The 24686-nt window shown below is 39.3% G+C and overlaps 1 protein-coding gene and 1 long non-coding RNA gene across 11 annotated transcripts in view; one reads left to right on the top strand and one right to left on the bottom strand.

Annotated features, from left to right (window-relative positions):
- Positions 1 to 23329, bottom strand: part of LOC137084855 (uncharacterized) — a 31297-nt gene extending 7968 nt beyond the window's left edge. For 3 of the 4 annotated variants that reach the window (XR_010906812.1, XR_010906811.1, XR_010906813.1), the window contains exons 1-5: positions 23209 to 23329; positions 17363 to 17489; positions 7260 to 7667; positions 6422 to 6627; positions 3926 to 4080 (exon numbers count right to left, since the gene is read on the bottom strand). This is a non-coding gene — a long non-coding RNA (uncharacterized lncRNA). The remainder of the gene's footprint in view (positions 1 to 3925; positions 4081 to 6421; positions 6628 to 7259; positions 7668 to 17362; positions 17490 to 23208) is intronic. The other variant, XR_010906814.1, reaches the window with a different exon arrangement.
- The window catches only part of gria4a (glutamate receptor, ionotropic, AMPA 4a), a 189378-nt gene that overhangs the window by 46752 nt on the left and 117940 nt on the right, over positions 1 to 24686 (top strand). For all 7 annotated transcript variants that reach the window (XR_010906810.1, XM_067451357.1, XM_067451356.1 and 4 more), the window contains 4 exons: positions 6452 to 6636; positions 17833 to 17886; positions 18559 to 18717; positions 24055 to 24222. Coding sequence is in view for 6 of the 7 variants with exons in the window: in XM_067451357.1 (XP_067307458.1) it covers positions 6452 to 6636; positions 17833 to 17886; positions 18559 to 18717; positions 24055 to 24222 (566 nt within the window). In the remaining variant the exon portion in view is untranslated. The remainder of the gene's footprint in view (positions 1 to 6451; positions 6637 to 17832; positions 17887 to 18558; positions 18718 to 24054; positions 24223 to 24686) is intronic.

The raw sequence follows: 24686 nt of genomic DNA, 5'->3' as shown, positions 1-24686 counted from the left end.
GCTGGAATCCACTCGGCTTGCAAATGTTAATGCCTTACAGTTCAGCTAACATCTCCACTAGAGGCTCAGAGTAACTGACAAAGCCATCGCTTCTGGCACCCTCACTTCAGCCGAGAAACTGACCATCTGGCCATCTGGAATGGACATGTTAGCGATTGGTTCTGCGCGAGCCGATGGGTTTGACACTTTCTCACAACTGCCTTCCTTTATGAACACTGACTTTACACTGAGTGAAATGCCAAACGCTTCCAACAATATGTACACCACATGCCTACAGTCAAACCAAAATCTATTCAGACGCCTTCCACATTTTCTCACATTACCACAGTTTATTCACTATAGTTTAGAAAATGGTAATAAAATATGACAAGAATGCAGAGTTGAACTGTGTCAGAACAAATTCATCTTGATAGAAAGGTGTGCAATGGATTACAATCAACCAATCAGCTATTAAATTTAACTACACAATTAGATAATGCAGATTTAGCTCAACCAATGACAAAGCAATGCTTCATTTTGTTCAGTCTGTGGTGTCAAAAGTTGCATTAGCAATTAAAGAAAAAACACTTCAGCAAAACTGAGTGTCGGAATCATTTTTAACCTAAAAATAACCAATTAATTTTACTGGTAGTCCACTGAATGCAGATTTTGTGGGAATTATAGTGTGCAGCACCCACTAGTTTCTGTATATCTGGTGTTATATCCGTTATATTTTTAGTTTGATTGTACATCCATGTTTAAATCTGTGAGTGGCTCTCTTTGACAAAAAATAAATGGTAACACTTCAAGCAATCATGTACACTGCACTATAAAGGTATTCATAATGTACATAATAATGCATTATACTTTTAAAAAAAAATGTTTACAAAGTTAAGATATTTTATCTTTGCAAATTATATCTGAATTGGTTGTTTGTCATGGGTTTTAATGCATTATACTTTCTAACGGTGTGTTCAATGAAAAGATAAGTATTATAACTGTGGTTACAGTTATTCATGAGATGATAATGCAATATAAAGTGCATTAAAAGGCGAAATTATTGCATAAAAATACTTGTATAATGTATTATATTTAAAGGCATTGAGTAAAGTGTTAAATAAAAAAATAATGAAATAAATAATAGTGTGTTACAGAGTCCTGCACGGGTCCATTTTTGGAGACCCGCCCCCGCCCGTACCCGCAAGGTTTAGCACCAGATCCGACCCGTGACCCGTGAAAATTTCAAAATTAAATCCGTACCCGCCCAGACCCGTTAATATTTGGCCCGTTACCCGACCCGTGCCCGCGATAAATCACACACGCTAAAACATTCAAATTAAAATGCTTTATTTTTTTATCCTACACCTCTCTCAACATCAACAGCGTCATGAATGGGCTAATGAAACAGGCAAAAGTCCCTTTAAAGACTCATTGTCAACAATTTCATATAGCTACTCCACTCACCAGCTTTACTTTTACTTCATCCATTGCTACTCCTGCAACGCTCGCTCCTTCTGCGCTACGAGAGGCATCAACTAAAGTCTCAATGTCGCAGTGGTGGTGACGTGATGGGTCAAATGGTATATCATGTTGCGTGTATGTGTAATGGTAATTTGGACATAGAAATTGTAATAGCCTACAGTATGTTGGATGGGGGAAGAAGGAGGCGGGAACCAGCGAACATTTAAAAGACTTTAACCAAACAAAACGAAAGTAACGTGAGTAGCCCTTCATGGACATCTCCCATGCGCACACGCATAATAAAACATAAACACAACTCAACGTCAAATCCAGGTCTGGTGATCTCTCGTCCTTATATGCTTCCGAGCTCCCTCAGAGAACTCGAGACCGGTGTGGCTCGCAGGTGACGCTCATTCACAATCACGCCCTGGTCTCTCTCTCTCTCTCTCGCTCTCGCGTTCACTTTGCCACAGAAATATTGCACATATTTTTCATCCGCCCATCCGCGCTACTACCCGCCCGCACAGAGTTAATTATCCGCCCGCATCCCCGCCCGTGAATTTTATAAATGTCATAATCCACCCGTTTTAGCCACTTTTATGCGGGTACCCGCGGATACCCGCGGGTACCCGACCCGTTGCAGGACTCTGGTGTGTTAGACAGAATTAAACAGGAGTCATCTGTCTTTGAATAATACCCTTGACTAGGTCTGTGTTTACAGCTGGTATACCGACGCGTTTCGGTCGATCAGATCACAAGTGGACGATGTTAAATACAGGTGTAAACGGGGTCTATAACATTTTGAGCTTGTCCACTTCCAGAAGTAATTAAAACACATTTGACCGGATTGCTTTCATAGTAGCTGTAGATCAAAAGCCAGAAGAGGCCATCTACTGACCTAACGCGTGAACATTATGGGAAGTGTGCTAGACCGAAGTTTGGTTTGAAGATGAAAAAACATCCCAAGCACAATGTTCTCTCATCATTCCTGATTTTTCTAACACACACTCACAGCGTTTGGCTCGTCTCGCGTCTGTCAGGGCCGAAACTAAAGCTGATGCTCTCCGTGTGTTTTTCCGTCGTCTCCGTAAATAAATTGTAAATTGATAATTGTAAATCGCGTGAGCTTATTTCATCCATTAGATCAAAAGATCAGAAAAAAAACATACATTTACCCGCCTATAGACGCTCCCCTTCAAGAAATCAGGACAGAAGTGGTTGAAAATGGACAAAAGAGACGGATTAAACACCAGGTGTAAACAGGAGTGTGTACACCCTTGTCCACTTGTGATCCGATTGAAAAAAACGGCAGGTATTACAAATCTTAATACCAGGCATAAACGGAAACGCTCAGATCTTTATTCCTGCTGATTTTGAGAACTGTTTGTTTGGTGACCATCTAATCTACCCAGATGTTAAAGGTGCACTATGCAACTTTCCGTCCACTGGAGGGCGCCTATTCTAAACAAATGCGTAGTTTGATGACGCAAAGTGTGAGCGCAGCATCTTGGGACATGTGGTCTTCACCTCACAGCCGGTGGAAAATAGGACTCGGGCAGAAATCATGTTGATGGATGCGGTTATTAACGTTACTGTAGTGAAGCAGAGCAGGACCGAGTGTTGAGGAGCTGAGCACGGCCGCTGGAGCGATTGTTAAACAAACACACAGCTCGCGAGTACCGGGACTTTTATTATGACAGGACGGGACACAGTCGCCGGGCACCTGCACTGATCCGCTCTTCCGGTTATGATTATGAGGTAAAGCAGCTCTGTTTATCATATTAGATACATTTAAGAGTGTTTAAAATGATGTTCCTCTGTGCGTTCACTTGTTCACACTGCTAAGAGTAAAGCGCTCCTGCCAAATAAAACCCGAAACCGAGGGTAGCGCAGATATGACGTGATTGACAGGCGACTCCCTCAGACGCTATGCTGACACGTCCCGGTCAGTGGTTAAAATAGCAATTTTCTCACAATTTACAAATAGTTGGAAACATTTGGGATATTGTAGGTACTCAACTGAACAAAATATATAACACCGGCCTAGTGGTTTTTGGATATTTTACTGAAAAAATACTACATAGTGCACATTTAATGTGGCCTTGTTAGGAGACAATGAGCGATATTTGCCAATGCATGCCTGTGTAAAGTCACATACTGTGCACAGTATACACTACATACGAGTGAAAACGTCAGTGCCCTGTGCTTACATGGGGAGTGAGAGGCAAAGCAGTCCCTTCCGTCCATACACAGACTGGGGTTTGTGTACATAGGATTCTCCAGGTCTCTGTTGGCAGTCTGTGTTTACTCACAGGACAGCTGGTGCTATTCCGTTATTATCTTGAGTGTGTGTGAGAGAGAGACAGCAAGCTCATGGTCATCTGTGGTATGTCTGTGTGTTGTGGTTTGTGTTATCTCTGTTGTTCTGAAAAGAGGAACCTGCACACACACACACACACACACACACACACACACGCACACTGACCCTGGACGCTGCATTTGTCCTGATGTCCAAAGTCCCGCGGTGCGACTAAGGGCCAATTTAAAGGACATCTGTTGCTCTTGGCCGACATAACTGGCACACCGATGCAGAACACACACGGGACATTTGGACAGGAGACGAAGCCAGAGCGCACACACCTGTAGAAACACAGACACACACACACACACACACACACACACACACACACACACACACACACACACACACACACACACACACACACACACACACACACACACACACACACACACACACAGAGTCTGGAAAGGTGAAGATAAGGATATTTATGATGTTTAAATGCTGTTCTTTAGAATATTATATTCATTAAAGAATCCTGAAATATAAAATATATCAGTTTCCACAAAAATACAGGTCCTTCTAAAAAAATTAGCATATTGTGATAAAGTTCATTATTGTCCATAATGTAATGATAAAAATTAAACTTTCATATATTTTAGATTCATTGCACACAAACTGAAATATTTCAGGTCTTTTATTGTTTTAATACTGATGATTTTGGCATACAGCTCATGAAAACCCCAAATTCCTATCTCAAAAAATTTGCATATTTAATCCGACCAATAAAAGAAAAGTGTTTTTAATACAAAAAAAGTCAACCTTCAAATGATTATGTTCAGTTATGCACTCAATACTTGGTGGGGAATCCTTTTGCAGAAATGACTGCTTCAGTGCGGCGTGGCATGGAGGCGATCAGCCTGTGGCACTGCTGAGGTGTTATGGAGGCCCAGGATGCTTCGATAGCGGCCTTAAGCTCATCCAGAGTGTTGGGTCTTGCGTCTCTCAACTTTCTCTTCACAATATCCCACAGATTCTCTGTTCAGGTCAGGAGAGTTGGCAGGCCAATTGAGCACAGTAATACCATGGTCAGTAAACCATTTACCAGCGGTTTGGGCACTGTGAGCAGGTGCCAGGTCGTGCTGAAAAACCAAATCTTCATCTCCATAAAGCTTTTCAGCAGATGGAAGCATGAAGTGCTCCAAAATCTCCTGATAGCGAGCTGCATTGACCCTGCCCTTGATAAAACACAGTGGACCAACACCAGCAGCTGACATGGCACCCCAGACCATCACTGACTGTGGGTACTTGACACTGGACTTCAGGCATTTTGGCATTTCCTTCTCCCCAGTCTTCCTCCAGACTCTGGCACCTTGATTTCCGAATGACATGCAAAATTTGCTTTCATCCGAAAAAAGTACTTTGGACCATTGAGCAACAGTTCAGTGCTGCTTCTCTGTAGCCCAAAAGTGTCTTGACCTGAGGAATGCGGCACCTGTAGCCCATTTCCTGCACACGCCTGTGCACGGCGGCTCTGGATGTTTCTACTCCAGACTCAGTCCAATGCTTCCGCAGGTCCCCCAAGGTCTGGAATCGGTCCTTTTCCACAATCTTTCTCAGGGTCCGGTCACCTCTTCTCGTTGTGCAGCGTTTTTTGCCACACTTTTTCCTTCCCACAGACTTCCCACTGAGGTGCCTTGATACAGCACTCTGGGAACAGCCTATTCGTTCAGATATTTCTTTCTGTGTCTTACCTTCTCGCTTGAGGGTGTCAATGATGGCCTTCTGGACAGCAGTCAGGTCTGCAGTCTTACCCATGATTGCGGTTTTGAGTAATGAACCAGGCTGGGAGTTTTTAAAAGCCTCAGGAATCTTTTGCAGGTGTTTAGAGTTAATTAGTTGATTCAGATGATTAGGTTAATAGCTCGTTTAGAGAACCTTTTCATGATATGCTAATTTTTTGACACAGGGATTTTGGGTTTTCATGAGCTGTCTGCCAAAATCATCAGTATTAAAACAATAAAAGACCTGCAATATTTCAGTTGGTGTGCAATGAATCTAAAATATATGAAAGTTAAATTTGTATCATTACATTATGGAAAATAATGAACTTTGTCACAATATGCTAATTTTTTGAGAAGGACCTGTGTGTGTGTGTATATATATATATATATATATATATATATATATATATATATATATATATATATATATATATATATATATATATATATATATATATATATATATATATATATATATATATATATATATATAAATAATCTAAGGCAGACACCAGACATTCAAAGACATGTCAACAAATATTACGTTCTAAATCATAAAAATATGTCTGAATTTCTACTGTATTTTTGATCAAATAAATGCAGCAGAAGAGACTTTCTTTCAAATAAACAACACGATTATTCCAAACTTTTGACCGGTCGTGTAAGGCTTTAAAGTATCAACAAACTGTTGACAATACCATTATCTGATCATTTGCTCTTGGAGTAATTTGATAAGAAATTATTGCGTTTATAGCAGACTCTGTCAAGATCTCTTCCTAAAAGTCTATATTTCTAGGAGACATCGGCAAACGTGTTTATATGCGCTCCATTCAATCTATATAACCGATATCTACGTATTATTTGCATATTATTTACTGTAGCATTAGACTATACTCACATGGAGTGTTTTTTGTGGTGTTGTTGCTAGGATACGCCATCCTGCAGGCCATAATGGAGAAGGCGGGTCAGAACGGTTGGCAGGTTAGTGCCATCTGCGTGGAAAACTTCAACGATGCGAGTTACCGACGGCTGCTGGAAGATCTGGACCGGCGGCAGGAGAAGAAGTTCGTCATTGACCTCGAGGCAGAGCGACTCCAGAACATCCTAGAACAGGTGAGGAGCACCACAAACACCAATCAATCAATCAATCAATCAATCAACCAAACAAATAAACAAAAAATAAACCAATCAATCAATCAATCAACCAATCAACCAACCAACCAACCAATCAACCAAACAATCAATCAACCAAACAACCAACCAATCAACCAACCAACCAATCAATCAACCAACCAACCAATCAATCAGTCAATAAATCAATAAATCAATCAATCAATCAATCAATCAACCAACCAACCAACCAATCAACCAAACAATCAATCAACCAAACAACCAACCAATCAACCAATCAATCAACCAACCAACCAATCAATCAGTCAATAAATCAATAAATAAATCAATCAATCAATCAATCAATCAATCAATCAATCAATCTACCAAACAAATAAACAAAAAATAAACCAATTAATCAATCAATCAACCAACCAACCAACCAACCAATCAACCAAACAATCAACCAAACAACCAATCAATCAATCAATCAATCAATCAACCAACCAACCAATCAACCAAACAACCAACCAACCAACCAACCAACCAATCAATCAATCAATCAGTCAACCAACCAGCCAATCAATCAAACAATCAACCAACTGTCCATTCCTCCCAAAAAATACCTGAAATACTGATTCATCTGACCACAGTACACATTTCCACTGTGTGATGGTCCATCCCAGATGTCTCCGAGCCCAGAGAAGTCGACGGCGCTTCTGGACACTGTTAACATAAGGCTTCCTTTTGGCACAGTACAGTTTTAACTGGCATTTGTGGATGTAACTACCTATTGTGGTACTTGACAAAGGTTTGCCAAAGTAGTCCTGAGCCCATGTGGTGATATCGCTTATATCGCGAATGACGATTCTTGATGCAGTGCCGCCTGAGGGATCGGAGATCACGGTTGTTCAGCTTAGGCTTGCGGCCTTGTCCTTTACGCACTGAAATTCCTCCAGATTCCTTGAATCTTGTAATTATGTTATGCACTGTTGAATGTGAAATATCCAAATCTCTTCCTATCTGTTGCAGGTCTGAATGACAGGAAAGGATGCATATTTACAAATGACATGAAGTTGACCCGACAAAACATGAAATATTTTGTGTTCATATTGTCTGCAATGAAATACAAGTCAAAGTAAATTTAGAAATCACTACTTTCTTTTTTTATTTGCGTTTTCCAAACTGTCCCAACTTTTTCGATTTGGGGTTGTACGTATGTAATAATGTGCACTGCATTGTCCCTGACAAATAAACAAATAAATAAATAAAACAGTGATGTTATCAGCTTATTTTAATTTATCATAGAGCAACAGTGTTGTCAGATCAGTATTATAGTTTATAGAATTAAACAGGACCTAATTAATTAGTGTTATTTGTATATTTAGTTGCATAACTTAGATCATAATTTTAGTGTCCCCAACTGAGCAAGCCAAGCCAAAGGCGACAGTGGCGAGGAACCCAAACTCCATCAGGGCATGATGGAGAAAAATAAACCCCATTACTTTAATACACAACCCTGAGCATAACGTCAATGATTCTTCTGTGACACTTATTCCAAAATTATCTTTCAACAAAATGCAGTCACTTATTTTTCAATTCCTCCGACCTTCTGCCATAAAGACCAATTTTTCATAATAAAAAAACAACAACAAAAACTGGATAAAATAACAAGTTTTTGACGTATCTTGTGCGTGTGGAATAGTTTTATTTTCTTACAGAAATACGCGTACATTTCATGTTGACTTTAAAATGTACTTCAAAATCTGGTTTATTTTTCACGTAAATATTTTTAGATTTAAAATTATCCGACTATATAGATCACGGTAAGCACTTTGACACATTTTGCTAACAACTTTAAAATTAATGTACAATATTTTTCAAATGTATTTTAAAATACTTAAAATATTTATTGTTAATATTTTGTATGAACTGAGCAGTTTACTAAATGAAATTAAAAGTATTCTAAAATGTTTTAAATGTAAATGTAATATATATATATATATATATATATATATATATATATATATATATATATATATATATATATATATATATATATATATATATATATATATATATATATATAAAGACATTTAGAAATATAATTTAAAAATATTATTGTGTAAAATGTAAGTATTAATATTAAAGTGGTTCTAATATTTTTTAAATATTTAAAACATATAATTTTATAATATATAATAAATAACTATAAGCGATTTGAGTCGTTTTGCTAAATGACATTAAAATCATTCTACAATTTTTTAAATGTATTAAAAACATTTTTTATATTTTATGATAAATATTCATCTAAGTGTAAAAATGAAAGTGTTCATATTAAAATATTTTTTTTATGTTTCAAAATATATAATTTTATACTTTAAAAAATGTATATAGTGCTTTAAACCGTTTTGCTAAATAACATTGACATTTTTCTAAACAAGATTAAATATATATATTTTAATATATTTTAAGGTTTTTCAATATTTAAAAATATAAAAAATAAAAAATAAAAAAAACATTCTAAAGCAGACATGGTGGTTTTGTTACTCACACCAGACTTTTATCAACTAATGTGATGTGAACATAGGCGTCGCTAGGCCCTTTTTAGGGGGGCTTCAGCCCCCCTAAACTTATGCCTCAGCCCCCCTAAAAAATATGTGATTAACCTTTAAAACATATGAAACTGGCGGCAGGCTTCGGCTTCGTCCCGTTTTTTAGTCTGTCTCTCCAATCCGCAGCGGCTCTGAGCAGAGCGCAGCGCACGTCAGAAGCAGAGGTGTGTGTGTGTGTGTGTGTGTGTGTGTGTGTGTGTGTAAATCTGAGCGTCATTGGTCTGTCACCACTCGTCAATGTCAAAATATTTGATAAAACCAATCAAATCAGAGTAGGCGGGCTTTATGGTCACACAGAAACTGCTGAGGCTGAGCGCAAATTTTAGCAGAGCAACTCGACGTCAAGTAAGATACATGCTGCTAAACTAAACATTCATGTTTGACAGCTTCTGCTTTAAGTCAGAAATGTTAATCAAAAGAAAAAAAATATTTAGGCAAATTAATAAACTTGTTGTGTCTAATTTTTAGACATTTTTAACTGGAAATATGCCTATGTGATTCATAATGTAGGCCTTAACGAACAGAAAACATTAACAAAGCTATTTTCATCAGATTAGGCGTAAGTTTAATAATGAATGTGTATATATTGTAAATTAATATAATTCTATTTGTAACATTCAGTAAAAAAAAAAAAAAAACATCAGCTTTTTCAGCCTGTATTGGGCATAAGATTAGTAGCCTAATGAATGTTCATACTGTGATTTTAATAAACTTAAAACTTTGATAAACAGTAAATTAACGTGTCTAAGAAAATTATTCATGAAACAAAAATATCAGTATGTTAATATGTAAACCATATGTTCACGTTATTCACTGACGAAAACGGGAAAAAAACAGTCAAAGCTCAGCGTTATGAAGAGATAAAAACAGAGAAAAAGAGAGATGTGGAGATAAGAAAGACAAATAATTTACTGCCCAGTGACATGGTTTTCAAGCTATTGTTATCAAATTTTTTGGCCTTCAGAACATCATAAAATGCTCATATGTAGATCATAGAAATCAAAATTTTCTCGGGGGACCATGTTAGAACCCCCTAACATTTGGGATCTTGGTTAAACCTGCCTACATTATTGGGTATGATAATTGCATGTACAGTATGGACATATATTAAGGTATTAATATTTGCTTTATAAGTAATGATAAACAGCCAATATCTTCTGGGTATGCATGTTTGTAAGCTATTAGTTAATAGCGCAATTTGGACCCTAAACGAAATAGTGTTACCATTTTTTCTACAGACCTACCCTCACTGGGGGCTGAGCCCCCCTAAAATAAAAATCCTACAAACGCCCCTGGATGTGAACAAACCTGAATGCGCGGTGACTGACAGGCGGCGAGCGTTTCTGATTGGCTAAAATAACCCAGACCGCCCCCAAACTCATCTGTCATAGAGCCTGACGACGGACTCACAAAACCTATTCCAGTAATATCTGTCAGGCAGCAGGAAGAGTTTATGGGTGGCATTCCAGAATACTAAATCGCTTACAGCACCTTTAAAGGAAAGGCATAAAAACACAAATCACAGAGAGCTGGAGGCATCACAGAGCGAGGCGAACGATCGAGTGCTTTCCTTCTGGCCTGCGATTTGTTATTTGCGCGGTGACACACACGCTCTGATCCCTCCTCCTGCCTGTTCCTCACACACTCTGTCTGTCATGTGCAGTGAAACACAGAATAACATGATGTACGGAGAGATGAGTACAACCTGAAACACACATCACAGCGACCCGAGCTGAAGTTACAGTGCAACTTTGCCGATTTTCAACCCGCTGTGTATTGTTGCCGGCTATATATGTAAATTAACTTGCTTGAGAAAAAAAAAAAAAATATCCCCGACTTGTCAGACAAAGCAAAATGCGTCATCCGGAGGACTTTTGACAGCTCGTGAAAACTACAGACTATACTTCTGCATTTTTATATCCCCGATTATACAGTCTGATCGGAAGAGGGTTATTAACAGAACAGACATTAGCTATGTTTCCATCCATCTATTTTTTGAGCGCATTTTGGGATTTTGCTTCAAAAAATGCTGAATGGAAACGGCAAGATGCACGTAAACTCTAAAAATGCGCATAAAATACGTATGCACTCGTTTGAGTCGGATACATTTTATATCCGAAAACGTGCGCATAAACTACGATGGAAATGCATTTACCGAATAAATTCCTCATTGCGCATTAAAAAAATCATGTGAATTTCCCAATGTAACAGCATAACTGTACTAACCAGCGGAAAAATCTTGTTTGCAAAGCATCTGAAATGCTGTCAAAGATGCTCGGTATATATATATATATATTCTTACACGACTGCATTCCCAAACAGCAGCATCTGCCTCTGAAAGCAAGACAACAAGTTCACACAAAAGTTTCTCTGAGACGCAAATCATATATTAAATAAAAAAAATTATTATACATGGAGGGTTCTCCAATGTTTCTTAGTGATTTTTTTTTTAGCGGTAGTTTATCAAGAAGTGACGATTATGTTCTCTTTAACTCACTTTATTCTACACTGTAAAAAAATGTGGTTGGTTTTTGTTGGTTTAACTTTAAAAAGTAAGTAACCTGGTTGCCTGAGTTTATTGAAATTAAAATTTTGAGTTGATACAATGAAGGAAATTTGTTTAATAAATAGAAACTCAAAATATTATTGTATCTGAACCACATAAAAAATGTGATAAATCATGAAAATAGCACTATTTGGCATGTTTTACTGCGTCATCACAAATAAAACACACACAATTACACAATATGCTTACTAAATCTTTTAATAATATTTTAATAAAGGTTGTCGAACCTCAAAAAATGTTCATTGTATTAACTCATTCAACTACTTTCAATGAACTAAAGATTTTTAGGCAACCAGGTCACTTTTTTCCTAAATAATTTTTTACAGTGTATAGTTTTTATGCGATATTGCAATTTTGCGCATAAGTTTCATTCGCAACTTTGGATGGAAACATAGCTATTGTTGGTTTATCATTAAAAATTTGATCGTACGTCAAGTAAATTCAAGTATATATGCTAATATCAATGTACTATAAGTATACATATAAATGTACTATTTCAATACTACTACTACAACTAAATTGGCCCTCTTTTCAGTGTATTAAAGTATACTTTAAGTGTAACAAAACTACGTATTTCATTTAAACTACAACTATATACATTGTTAAAAACTTGTAGCACATTTTTTAGTTTATTAAAGTACACTTTAAAGCATACTCTCACTAGTTTAGTAGTTTTACAGACTACTGCAAATATACTTCACTTAAGATCACACTTTGGCCCCGTCCACATGGAGACGCGTATACATCAAATTTTTGTATCGGATCAGCTTTTGTCCTGACAAATCCAGCATTTTGGGAGCCTGAAACTGTCAAGGGTCCCAGAGTGGATAAATCTGAAAAAAACACCCTTGCGTTTTTGTGTGTATTTCAAATATACTCCGTATATTTTGTGAAGCGTGATGTCGTCATACGTTTCGCACATCCTCAAAGTCTTCTTCTCCGTTTTTAGAGTAATTCTGTGGCAGAATGACAGCGCCACACACTGGTCTGGCATATACACAGGTTTGAGTCGGGTTCAGTGGTTTCGTGTGTACACACAGATGTTTCTTGAGACGAGGAAAAAAAAGAGATCGGATATGGAAAGCTCTGGCTTCGTGTGGATGTGGCCTTATAGTTTACTATTATATTTGTGCTCTTTTAAGTATGCTACCATGTTCCTATTAAGGTATTATTATTTTTTATACTTAAATGTACCTTTAACTATACTTAAACTTGTTCCCCGCCAGCATTTAAAAAAAAAAAGAAGGTTGCCAGTCAGCGCCAGCACTTTTGATAATTTTGATAAAAGTTTCATAGTCCCTAGAATATTTTATAAATCAGTTTTATTCAAGCTTCATGCATTCTTTTTTTAATCAACATTTTAATGTTGGTACGTTTCAATAAAAAAAGAAGCAACATTTTGAGCAAAATGCAGAGAAAAATCGTTTTTTTTTTTGTCAAAGACTATCCAGATCAGATTCAGAGCGATGATCAAACACAGATGGAGGAGATGGAGTCCATTAACAGCCCTAATGCTTCAGTCCTGTAGCTCATCCTGGGTCGAAATTTTTTAATGAAGTAACATTAGACGGTTTTGATTAAGATGCCGTTTAATATCGATAAATATCTGCTTACGAATGATATCACTTGTTTCTGCGTCTCCACATGTGTTTTAATCAGGAGATTAAAACGCATTTCTGCTCAAGCCAGAAATTTTCGTCAATGGCGGGGAAAGTGTTAAATGGGACCTGTGGCCTAATGTGTAGCAGCCAGATCGTTGTCGAGCGGTAATGATGTTGAACTCGAGCAGCAGCCGGAGTCACAGCTCAGCTCTCTGTGTGTCTGATCTATGAACTCTGCAATTGCGGGGCGTGTTTGATTGTTGCATGGTCCGTCTGTTCCTCAGGCAGACCTCTAAAGGTGCTCATCTATCAGGCTGACAGTAGATTTGGCAAATACAACCACACACACACACACACACACACACACACACACACACACACACACACACACACACACACACACACACACACACACACACACACACACACACACACACACACAGTCTCGCAGCTGGACATAGTCAGGTACAACATCAACAGACTGTTCTCTCTACACGATCTGCCAGTCCTGCCAGCATGTTCCTTGAGCAGATGTGGATCTGGCATCAGCAGCCGCTGATCTCACACAGACACCGGTTATGGGCTTTTCAATATTTTAGGTGCCACACACCCCTAAATATGATCAGTGAGGGACCCACATCCTGAAATTTAACCAATTTATACACTGAAAAAGCAATATTATAAATCTAAAATGAAGGTACATTATAATATAGTAATGCACATTTAACTTTATTATTTGTTTTAAATTTTAATTAAATGTTTATTTTATTTTTTTATTTACTACTTTTTAACTATTATTTTTATTCATTTATTTATTTTAATCAAACTTATTTGTTTAATTCAAGCGTGGTAACGTGATAGGTTGCCACCTGTGCAATAAGTTCATTCATGAAATTTCCTCACTATTAAATATTCCACGCTCAACTGTTAGTGGGATTAGAATAAAGTGGAAGCCATTGGGAACAACAGCAACTCAGCCACGAAGTGATAGGCCACGTAAAATCACAGAGCGGGGTCAGCGCATGCTGAGGATCACAGTGTGCAGAAGTCACCAACTTTCTGCAGAGTCAATAGCTCCAGACCTCCAAACTTCTGTGTCCTTCAGATGAGCTCAAGATCAGTGTGTAGAGAGCTTCATGGAATGGGTTTCCATGACCGAGCAGCTCATCCAAGCCTTACATCACCAAGAGCAATGCAAAGCATGGGATGCAGTGAGTAAAGCAGCCGCCACTGAACTCTAGAGCAGTGAGACGTGTTCTCTGGAGCGACCAATCACGCTTCAGTCTGACAATCCCAGGGACGAGTCTGGCAGGAGAACGGGACTTGCCTGACTGCATTGTGCCAAGTGTAAAGTTTAGTGGAAAGGGGATTATGGTGTGTGATTGTTTTTCAGGGGTTGGGCTTGGCCCCTTAGTTCCAGTGAAAGGAACTCTTAATGCTCCCAACTTCTTGGGAACACTTTGGAGACGGCCCCTTGCTGTTCCAACATGACTGCGCTCAAGTGCACATAGCATCCTGACCTCACAAATGCGCTTCTAGAAGAATGAGCAAAAATTCCCATAAACACACTCCTAAACCTTGAGGAAAGCCTTCCCAGAAGAGCTGAAGCTGTTAGAGCTGTAAAGGGTGGGACAACTCCATATTAAACCCTACGGATTAAGAATAGGGATGTCATTAAAGTTCATGTGCATGTAAAGACAGGCGTCACAAAACTGTTGGCAATGTAGTGGATATAGACTTTTCCTTCTGGCCCCCAGTTTGTATTAGACAAAACTCAAGCATGGAGTATAGCAAATTGGACTTCTGAAGGCATAAGAAATGGTTCCTTATTAAATCATAAGTGTTATTTTGAATCAAATTGGCCACAAAACCAAAATAATAAGTTGAATGGTAATTTTAACTGGATTGAAAGAGGAATTTTATGAATTGTAATTCAAAGAAATAGAGTGCACTTTATCAGTGGCATTTCTTCCGGAACAATTTTCTCCATTCATTTCAGCCATAGAGATTTAAAAAAAGAGACTTTTTAAAGCGTTATATATGCCATGAACCAAGCCAATCAGCTATGAGGTGAATCATAGCATTACACACGTAGATATGAAGCAAAAAAGTATTTGAAAATTAGACAAAAAGACCAAGGTACAAGACTGTGTACTTACGTCTTTAGCAAGGGAAAGAAGTACAATCCCATGATGCATTGCAATCAGAATAATCTAAAAAATATACATTGATTTAAAGATGATATATATAAAATACATATACCTGGCAATGACCAGAATATTTTTATTATGTCCTGATATATAGACACACACACACACACACACACACACACACACACACACACACACACACACACACACACACACACACACACACACACACACACACACACACACACACACACACACACACACACACACACACACACACACAGGAAGACTGACTCATCTATTGGTTGATATTATTTAGTTTTTAACCAGGAATTCAGCCATGAAAAATGATTATTTTTTAAAATCAGGTTGAAATATTGCAAGCAAATATTGGACCCAGACCAATGTCTGTTGAGACCAAAAGAAGACCAAAGTAGGGGTGAGAACGAGTCGAGACCAGCACTCCTTAAATTCATAAAGATCCATATTACCGCTTGACTTATTTTTAATCAATAAATATAATTAGAATAAGTATAGAGTATATACACTATATAGAGCTGTTACCAATCAAATGAAATTATCCAATTACATTAATGACAGTAATTAATAAATCAGACAATGCACTTGCAATTTATTAATATCCCAACAGCTGTGGTCTTGACTGGTCTTGAAACAAAATCCAGAGTCCACTAAGTCTGAGACAGAGACAAGACCGAGTACAAATGTGGTCGAGACCGAGACAAGACCTTCAGGAAATGGTCTTTAGACCGGTCTTGAGTTCTACAACACTACCGTAGAGTAACAACCCCGTAGTTCACAGTAGGTCTGCCTTTAAAGGTTTAGAAGTCATCTTTAAAAATCAATTCCTCTGCGGAGTAAATGCATTGGATTTTTACTTCCGGAATCGGACTTCTGCCCTCTATTCAACAAAACTATGACTTTCAATTCTTTTTAGGGTGCGTTCACACTTGTAGTTCGGTTAATTTGGTTCGTTTGGTCCGGACCAAAAAACAAAAACAAAACATATAGTCCTGGTCCGCTTAGCGTTCACACTGCCATTTTTAACAGCGACCCTAAAGTTACCGAACCAAAGGCATAGGAAGACGCTCACAACCTGATTGGTCGGCTTATATGACGTAGGAGCTGCTTACCGAACACTCAAAACATCGCTGTGAGCTGGATTAAACGCGATCATTTTATGCGTGTACATGTGGCATTATTTTTCCCCGCTGAGAACTCATGTAGAGCTCATGAAATGTTCAAAACATTCAAAACAGCAGCAGGATATCCTCCATTGTGCAGAAAAGAGACGGCCGTTCTGTCGTCTGTACCTGCTAATAATGGGCAACACAGATCCTCTGATGAGAAGAGCCAGGTTTGCTTTTTGTGTTTTTTCTAGCATTTTCGAAACCTGCTCGTCTGATCACATATTGATGAGGCTCTTCCTCGCTGCTCCACGTTTGCCCTCTAACGTACGTTACTCATTTTGGATACACCGATCTTTCCGCGTCGTCAAATCAGCTGACTATGCGTCTCATCTTGTGACATCACGTCCTGTTTTTGGTTCGTTTACATGTCTTTGGTCCGTGTTGCGTTCATATATCAATCGAACCGCACCAGTGTTGGTTTGGAAGCGGACCGAGACTCATCTTTATAGCGCTCTCGCTCCGCTTGTTTGGTTTGGATGGCAGCGTTCACATTTGTTCAAATGAACCGCACTAAACAAGGAATCGCACCAGGGTTCGTTTTAATCGAACCAAACATGACAAGTGTGAACGCACCCTTAATTTCACTTACATTCAAATTTGAACTGCAGTTCTGCATCCCGTTTGCCCGTGGGGCATTGATTGGATGATGGTGGTTTGCTATTGGTGGATCTCATGTCTCAGGTTGCCCCGCCCTCGTCATCAGAGAAGAGAAGTCACTGCAAGAACAAGGGATTGTCATTTGGATTCAAGATTACAAGGGAACATGGATTTTAAAAAAATAATGATGTGCATGGATAAATTATTTACAATAAACACTACAATATTCCATAAAAACAAGAAATGTCCATTTTGTTTTTATGGTGAGTTTAAAAAGCATTTCTAAATGGCACAGATTGTCCCTGATGGAGCTTCAGCTGTAAATGCAATGCTTTTATCACACTTTCCCCAATATATAGGTAACACACTTGTATGCTAAAAAGTGTTTACTCTCTCTCTCTCTCTCTCTCTCTCTCTCTCTCTCTCTCTCTCTCTCTCTCTCTCTCTCTCTCTCTCTCTCAGGTTGTGAGTGTGGGGAAACATGTAAAAGGATACCACTACATCATTGCTAACCTGGTGAGTTCTGGCACTGGTTTATCCAGCTCAGTGAGAGAGAGCGGCAGTGATGGAGCGCTAGAGGAAATGGACAAATGTAGAGGACAGCGTGTCCTCTGGCTGTAATTCTCTGTGATGGAGCGCCGCGATGTACCACTTTACTTTCCTGAATAAAACCCGAGACTAGAATTACGTATTGGCACATCACTCGTTCCACGTCGTCGGCGCTCCAGACATTCCTCAAATTATGCGCACTGTTGAGAGTGTGTTGTTACTTTAAGTGATGAGATGCACCATTTTCACCTGCGGGTCGATAAAAACGCTCAAAACACACTAGAAGCACCACCACAGTGGTGAGTTTTGCACATATCTCATCTTTTTTTTTCTTCAGAAACTGTAAAAATCAATTTGTATGATAAATTCATCTGAAATGGTTAGTCTCAAGTAATTTGCAGTCTTGTTCAGTTTCTGAGACTCTGACTTTGATGGACCGCTGAACCTGCACTTTGCTTATTTGCTTATTTGACATTTGTTAGTGTGTCAGCATCTGGGATATTAAGAAATGTTATAACTCACTCTGCCTCGCATTCGTTCAATCAATCTCCCATTTTCCATCTCCACCCTTTTTATCTTTTCAGTGAATCGGCTTCATTTGCCCTCACTCTAATTTCCTCTTTGTCTTTCTCCCAACAGGGTTTTAAGGATATTTCTCTTGAGAGGTTTATGCATGGCGGGGCAAACGTAACTGGTTTCCAGTTGGTGGATTTCAGCAAGGCAATGGTGATCAAACTAATGCAACGCTGGAATAAACTAGACCAGAGGGAGTATCCCGGTTCTGAGAGCCCACCCAGGGTAAACGCAAATACACTTACAACATAATTAAATGCAAGTACAAACACCAATAAACCAGAATAACAAGCTCTACGAATTGAGAGAGTCATTTATTTGCACATCAGGGCTCCAGACTGCGACCAAATGGTGGCAAATGCCGACCTTTTTCCTGCTGGTGCCACCACCACGGTGCCCAACTGATAAGAGCGGCCATTTCTGTTACATATGAGAAACATCAAATGGCAAACGAAACGAAAGTGGAACGGACCCGCACTATTCGTTTGAGCTGCGCTGTACAAAACGTTTGAGCTCAGAGCAATAATAAGCTCATACATGGCCCAATCTCAATGACACGACACCGTTATCACACACCACTGGGAGATCCAGTGAGAGAGTGCTTGAATTCACCACAGAATTAATAACATTGCTTCTTACAAACCACAGACATCAGATCAAACAACGCTGACGTGGAAACCAGAAGAAACATTCAGGGGTTTCAGTCCGCAAATCATAACCATTCACCATGATTTACTGTAGTAACACCCCATGGGGTTGTGGATGAGATAGTCAAATGTTTTTTTTGAATGTGATTATTATTCATCTCAGGGTTTGTACAACCTTTTGAGAGTGAAATTCAATCACCTTTCAATGGCTTTCAAGTGTTTACACTTTGTCCAGCACTTAAAAGCTCTAAATATTATAATAATAATAATAATAATAATAATGCATTACATTTATATAGCGCTTTTCTAGACACCCAAAGCGCTTTACATGTAGAAGGGGGGAATCTCCTCAGCCACCACCAATGTGCAGCATCCACCTGGATGATGCGACGGCAGCCATTTTGCGCCAGAACGCCCACCGCACACCAGCTGATTGGTGGAGAGGAGACCGAGTGATGAAGCCAATCAGGATATGGGGATTATTAGGAGGCCATGATGGACAGAGGCCAATGGGCAAATTTGGCCAGGATGCCGGGGTTACACCCCTACTCTTTATCGAAGGACATCCTGGGATTTTTAACGACCACAGAGAGTCAGGACCTCGTATTAACGTCTCATCCGAAAGACGGTGCTCATTGACAGTATAGTGTCCCCATCGCTATACTGGGGTGTTAAGACCCACACAGACCACAGGGTGAGCGCCCCCTGCTGGCCTCACTAACACCTCTACCAGCAGCTACCTGGTTTTCCCAGCTGGTCTCCCATCCAGGTAATGACCAGGCTCAGCCCTGCTTAGCTTAAGCGGGAAACCAGTCTTGGGCTACAGGGGGAGATGGCTGCTGGCTTTTACAATTATCCAATTGTAATGTTATTTTTAATGTGATAACTTGTAAAACTAAAAGTTTAAAGGTGTAGGCCACTTTGGGGCAATCAAGCACTTAAAAAAGTGTCTAAAAAAGGCATGAAATCACCACTTTAACTCGTAGTTGGCGGAAGAGGAGCACTTATTGAGTTAGCCATTTCCACTCCTTAAAGGGTTACTTCACCGATTAGCATTAAGCTTTGTATCAGTAGAAACCCGGTAGTATATTCGAAAAAACCTCAGCCATCGTCATTTAGCGCATGTTTTTAACCTGCCCATACGAGTTGGGATCTCACTCACTGAATGTAAAATGTGCACAGCCATTCGGGCAGTCATAACGGAGCGGTGCGGAGCCAAGCGAGTGTTTTCAATGAATTCCTATGAAAGTTAGGCTTCCATTGGCATGAACTAAAATTGCGCCAGACTGGACACACCGTGAATGACTGTGCGGCTGTATTAATCAGACACGTTCGTTCAGTTATTAATTGTAGTGTCTGTTCTCTAACTGAACTAAAGTATTTTATTACTATAGAAATGAAAACGACAGTGGGGCGGTGCTGTGGTGGGCAAGTGATGTAACCGGTAGGTGTGGCTTTGGGAGTGGCCTCGTAGGGCAGCGAACCAAGTGCATTCTGGGAGTTGTTGTTATCATCCATATGATCCAAAAATACATTTTCTTGCTTTTCTTAGTCTAGAAGGCACCAACTTCTAAATCATTTCACATTTCTACAACCTAAATGACCAAATTTAAATACACATTCATCTTTCCAGCGGTGAAGTAACCCTTTAATACAGGGAGTGCAGAATTATTAGGCAAATGAGTATTTTGACCACATCATCCTCGTTATGCATGTTGTCTTACTCCAAGCTGTATAGGCTGGAAAGCCTACTACCAATTAAGCATATTAGGTGATGTGCATCTCTGTAATGAGAAGGGGTGTGGTCTAATGACATCAACACCCTATATCAGGTGTGCATAATTATTAGGCAACTTCCTTTCCTTTGGCAAAATGGGTCAAAAGAAGGACTTGACAGGCTCAGAAAAGTCAAAAATAGTGAGATATTTTGCAGAGGGATGCAGCAGTCTTAAAATAGCCAAGCTTCTGAAGCGTGATCATCGAACAATCAAGCGTTTCATTCAAAATAGTCAACAGGGTCGGAAGAAGCGTGTGGAAAAACCAAGGCGCAAAATAACTGCCCGTGAACTGAGAAAAGTCAAGCGTGCAGCTGCCAAGATGCCACTTGCCACCAGTTTGGCCATATTTCTGAGCTGCCCAAAAGCACAAGGTGTGCAATACTCAGAGACATGGCCAAGGTAAGAAAGGCAGAAAGTCGACCACCACTGAACAAGACACACAAGCTGAAACGTCAAGACTGGGCCAAGAAATATCTCAAGACTGATTTTTCTAAGGTTTTATGGACTGATGAAATGAGAGTGAGTCTTGATGGGCCAGATGGATGGGCCCGTGGCTGGACTGGTAAAGGGCAGAGAGCTCCAGTCCGACTCAGACGCCAGCAAGGTGGAGGTGGAGTACTGGTTTGGGCTGGTATCATCAAAGATGAGTCCTACTGCCAGTTTCTGGAAGACACCTTCTTCAAGCAGTGGTTCAGGAAGAAGTCTGCATCCTTCAAGAAAAACATGATTTTCATGCAGGACAATGCTCCATCACACGCATCCAAGTACTCCACAGCGTGGCTGGCAAGAAAGGGTATAAAAGAAGAGAATCTAATGATATGGCCTCCTTGTTCACCTGATCTGAACCCCATTGAGAACCTGTGGTCCATCATCAAATGTGCGATCTACAAGGAGGGAAAACAGTACACCTCTCTGAACAGTGTCTGGGAGGCTGTGGTTGCTGCTGCACGCAATGTTGAAGGTGAACAGATCAAAACACTGACAGAATCCATGGATGGCAGGCTTTTGAGTGTACTTGCAAAGAAAGGCGGCTATATTGGTCACTGATTAGTTTTTGTTTGGTTTTTGAATGTCAGAAATGTATATTTGTGAATGTTGAGATGTTATATTGGTTTCACTGGTAAAAATAAATAATTGAAATGGGTATAAATTAGTTTTTTGTTAAGTTGCCTAATAATTATGCACAGTAATAGTCACCTGCACACACAGATATCCCCCTAAAATAGCTCAAACTAAAAACTAAAAACTAAAACTTCCAAAAATATTCAGCTTTGATATTAATGAGTTTTTTGTGTTCATTGAGAACATGGTTGTTGTTCAATAATAAAATTAATCCTCAAAAATGTGCCTAATAACTCTGCACTCCCTGTATATGGAAAAAGTAGAAAGTCACAGATCTCATGTAAAACAAAAACTTTTCTTCAAATTGTGACTGAATTACCAAGAAAACAAGTTGTTGGTCAGCTCAGTGTGATACTACAGAAGGTTTTTGCACATTACTGTTGTTAATTAAAGTTAATTTTATCTGCATATCAATTCAAGTTCAGTCCTTTACTGTTAAATTTCCAATAAAAAACATGTCACATTAATAACTGCACTTATTAATAAAACAACGCGAATCAATAGTAATTTTATGATTAAATTAACTTGATGAATTTTAGATTAACTATGATAAATTTCCCACCAAATCAGGTGCTGACGCCACCGTCTGTAGAACTGAGTGGCACTGGTGCTACTGCTCTCAAATGTTACTCTGAAGCCTCGCACATGCTTTTATAGACTTGGGTAACAGTGCAAAGATGCTCAAAGATCATTTGTGCTAAACACTACTGAATACATTGGCAGAATAATTCCTTATCTACTTAAACAGTCATTCTTTGCCGAGCAAATAGCAGGTTGGTTTAAATCAGGTCGCAGTTCTGATGCTGTAATGCTGTCGGACACATGTGGCAGAATTCCAGTCACAGATGTTTAGCCAATCAGACTGTGACAGGCCACATTCTTCTTCAAGCTGTAGCCAATGAGAAGCTGCCCAGCAATATTTGAGTCAATTAAGCCATGACAGACTGCAGCCGGAGCCACATTTTAACCCGTCTGTTGGGGAATGTGTGAAATGAAATCAATGTTTACATTGTTTTGATGACTGGGAAGCCATTTTAGTAATCAAATAGACCCATGTATATATTTCTTTGTTCTGCTGGATGGACACAAAGGAAGATATTTGGAAGAATGTTTGTAATCAAAAGTCAGTCATCTACTCATTAAGATGATTTTGTGCTGCATAACCTCACCTCATCGTGCTGTCCTCGGCTCAAAACAGTAGCTTTTCCCCTCCGTTGATATCATGGAGCTCCTTCTCTACTCCCATTGATTAGCACTTCCATCCTGCTGTCCCTGCTATAAATTATCTGAGAACATCAAACCAATCTTTACGGGTTCATTAGAGCACACTATACAAGCAAGAGCCTTGACTACCTCCATCTCTTGCTCGCTCTTGATTTTCTGCATCTCACTCGCTGACTCCCCCTTTAATGATTGTTGTTTGTTTCTGTCTTTCTCTTGATGTTAATTGGATGTTATTATGCCTCTGCCACAACCATAAATCTTCATTTCCGCTGATCAAGTTCATTCATAATGTCTCGTGTCAGTGCAGACCCAGCCGCTGAGGCTCGTTCTATCTTATTGGGCCGGATTTGCTCATGTTTTTGTATTTGTTTATGGAAATAAGAGATGATCCATTTTGATTATTGTTGCGGTTGAGCACTTTTTCTTACCAGCGGTGGAACCTCAAAAAGAGAAAAACGATGAGATCCCTGCACACTCCTTTCCCCAGCAATCTCTCTGAATCTTTACTGCTCTGTAGAAACAATCTGTACTGCTTTACAGCTAAATAGCTTTTCCAGTAACAAGTAGCGGCGTTGCTACATTGCAGTTTTATGTCACATTGCATTACGCACACAGCCTTACAAGCAAGCAGGAGGAGGCAATAATCAATGCGCTCACCTAGAATGCCCTCTCGTTGCATTTACATCTACTTTAGCTATGACGGCTCAGCATTATATTTGATATGTGACTGTAAACAGGAAGCATGGGTAATGTAGTGTGAATTAACACAAAATATTCCTTTTACCTTTTAGTACTCATCATCATTGACGTATGATGGTGTGCTAGTGATGGCGGAGGCGTTTCGAAATCTGCGCAGACAGAAGATCGACATCTCTCGCAGAGGCAACGCTGGAGACTGCCTGGCCAACCCAGCTGCTCCTTGGAATCAGGGCATCGACATGGAACGAACTCTGAAACAGGTGAGAGTGGGTGGGATTGTGCAAGACAAGTAAGAGATGATGATATGCTGTGAGCCAGGTGAGAGTGGGTGGGACTCTGTACGACAGGTCAAGTCAAGTCAAGTCACCTTTATTTATATAGCACTTTTTACAATGTCAATTGTTTCAAAGCAGCTTAACAGTGTTAACAGGAAAAATAACACAACAGAATTTGATTCGGCTGCACAGCCGCTCTGGAGAAAGCCGCTCAGTAATTCAGTTGATATAGTTAATTTAGCTTAGTAATTAAATTTATTTGGATATTTAGTTGAAAATATAGTAACCCCTCCAGCAAGCCAAGCCAAAGGCGACAGTGGCAAGGAACCAAAACTCCATCAGGGCCATAATGGAGAAAAATAAACCTTGCGTTATAATGCATTAATAGCTCGCTTAAGTACTGGGGAGCTAAACTATTTAGTGCTTTGTAGGTAATTAGCAAAATTTTT

This window comes from Pseudorasbora parva, chromosome 8 (assembly GCF_024679245.1).
Source record: "Pseudorasbora parva isolate DD20220531a chromosome 8, ASM2467924v1, whole genome shotgun sequence".
Taxonomy (NCBI): Eukaryota; Metazoa; Chordata; class Actinopteri; order Cypriniformes; family Gobionidae; genus Pseudorasbora; species Pseudorasbora parva.
This window is presented reverse-complemented; position numbering and strand designations above follow the sequence as displayed.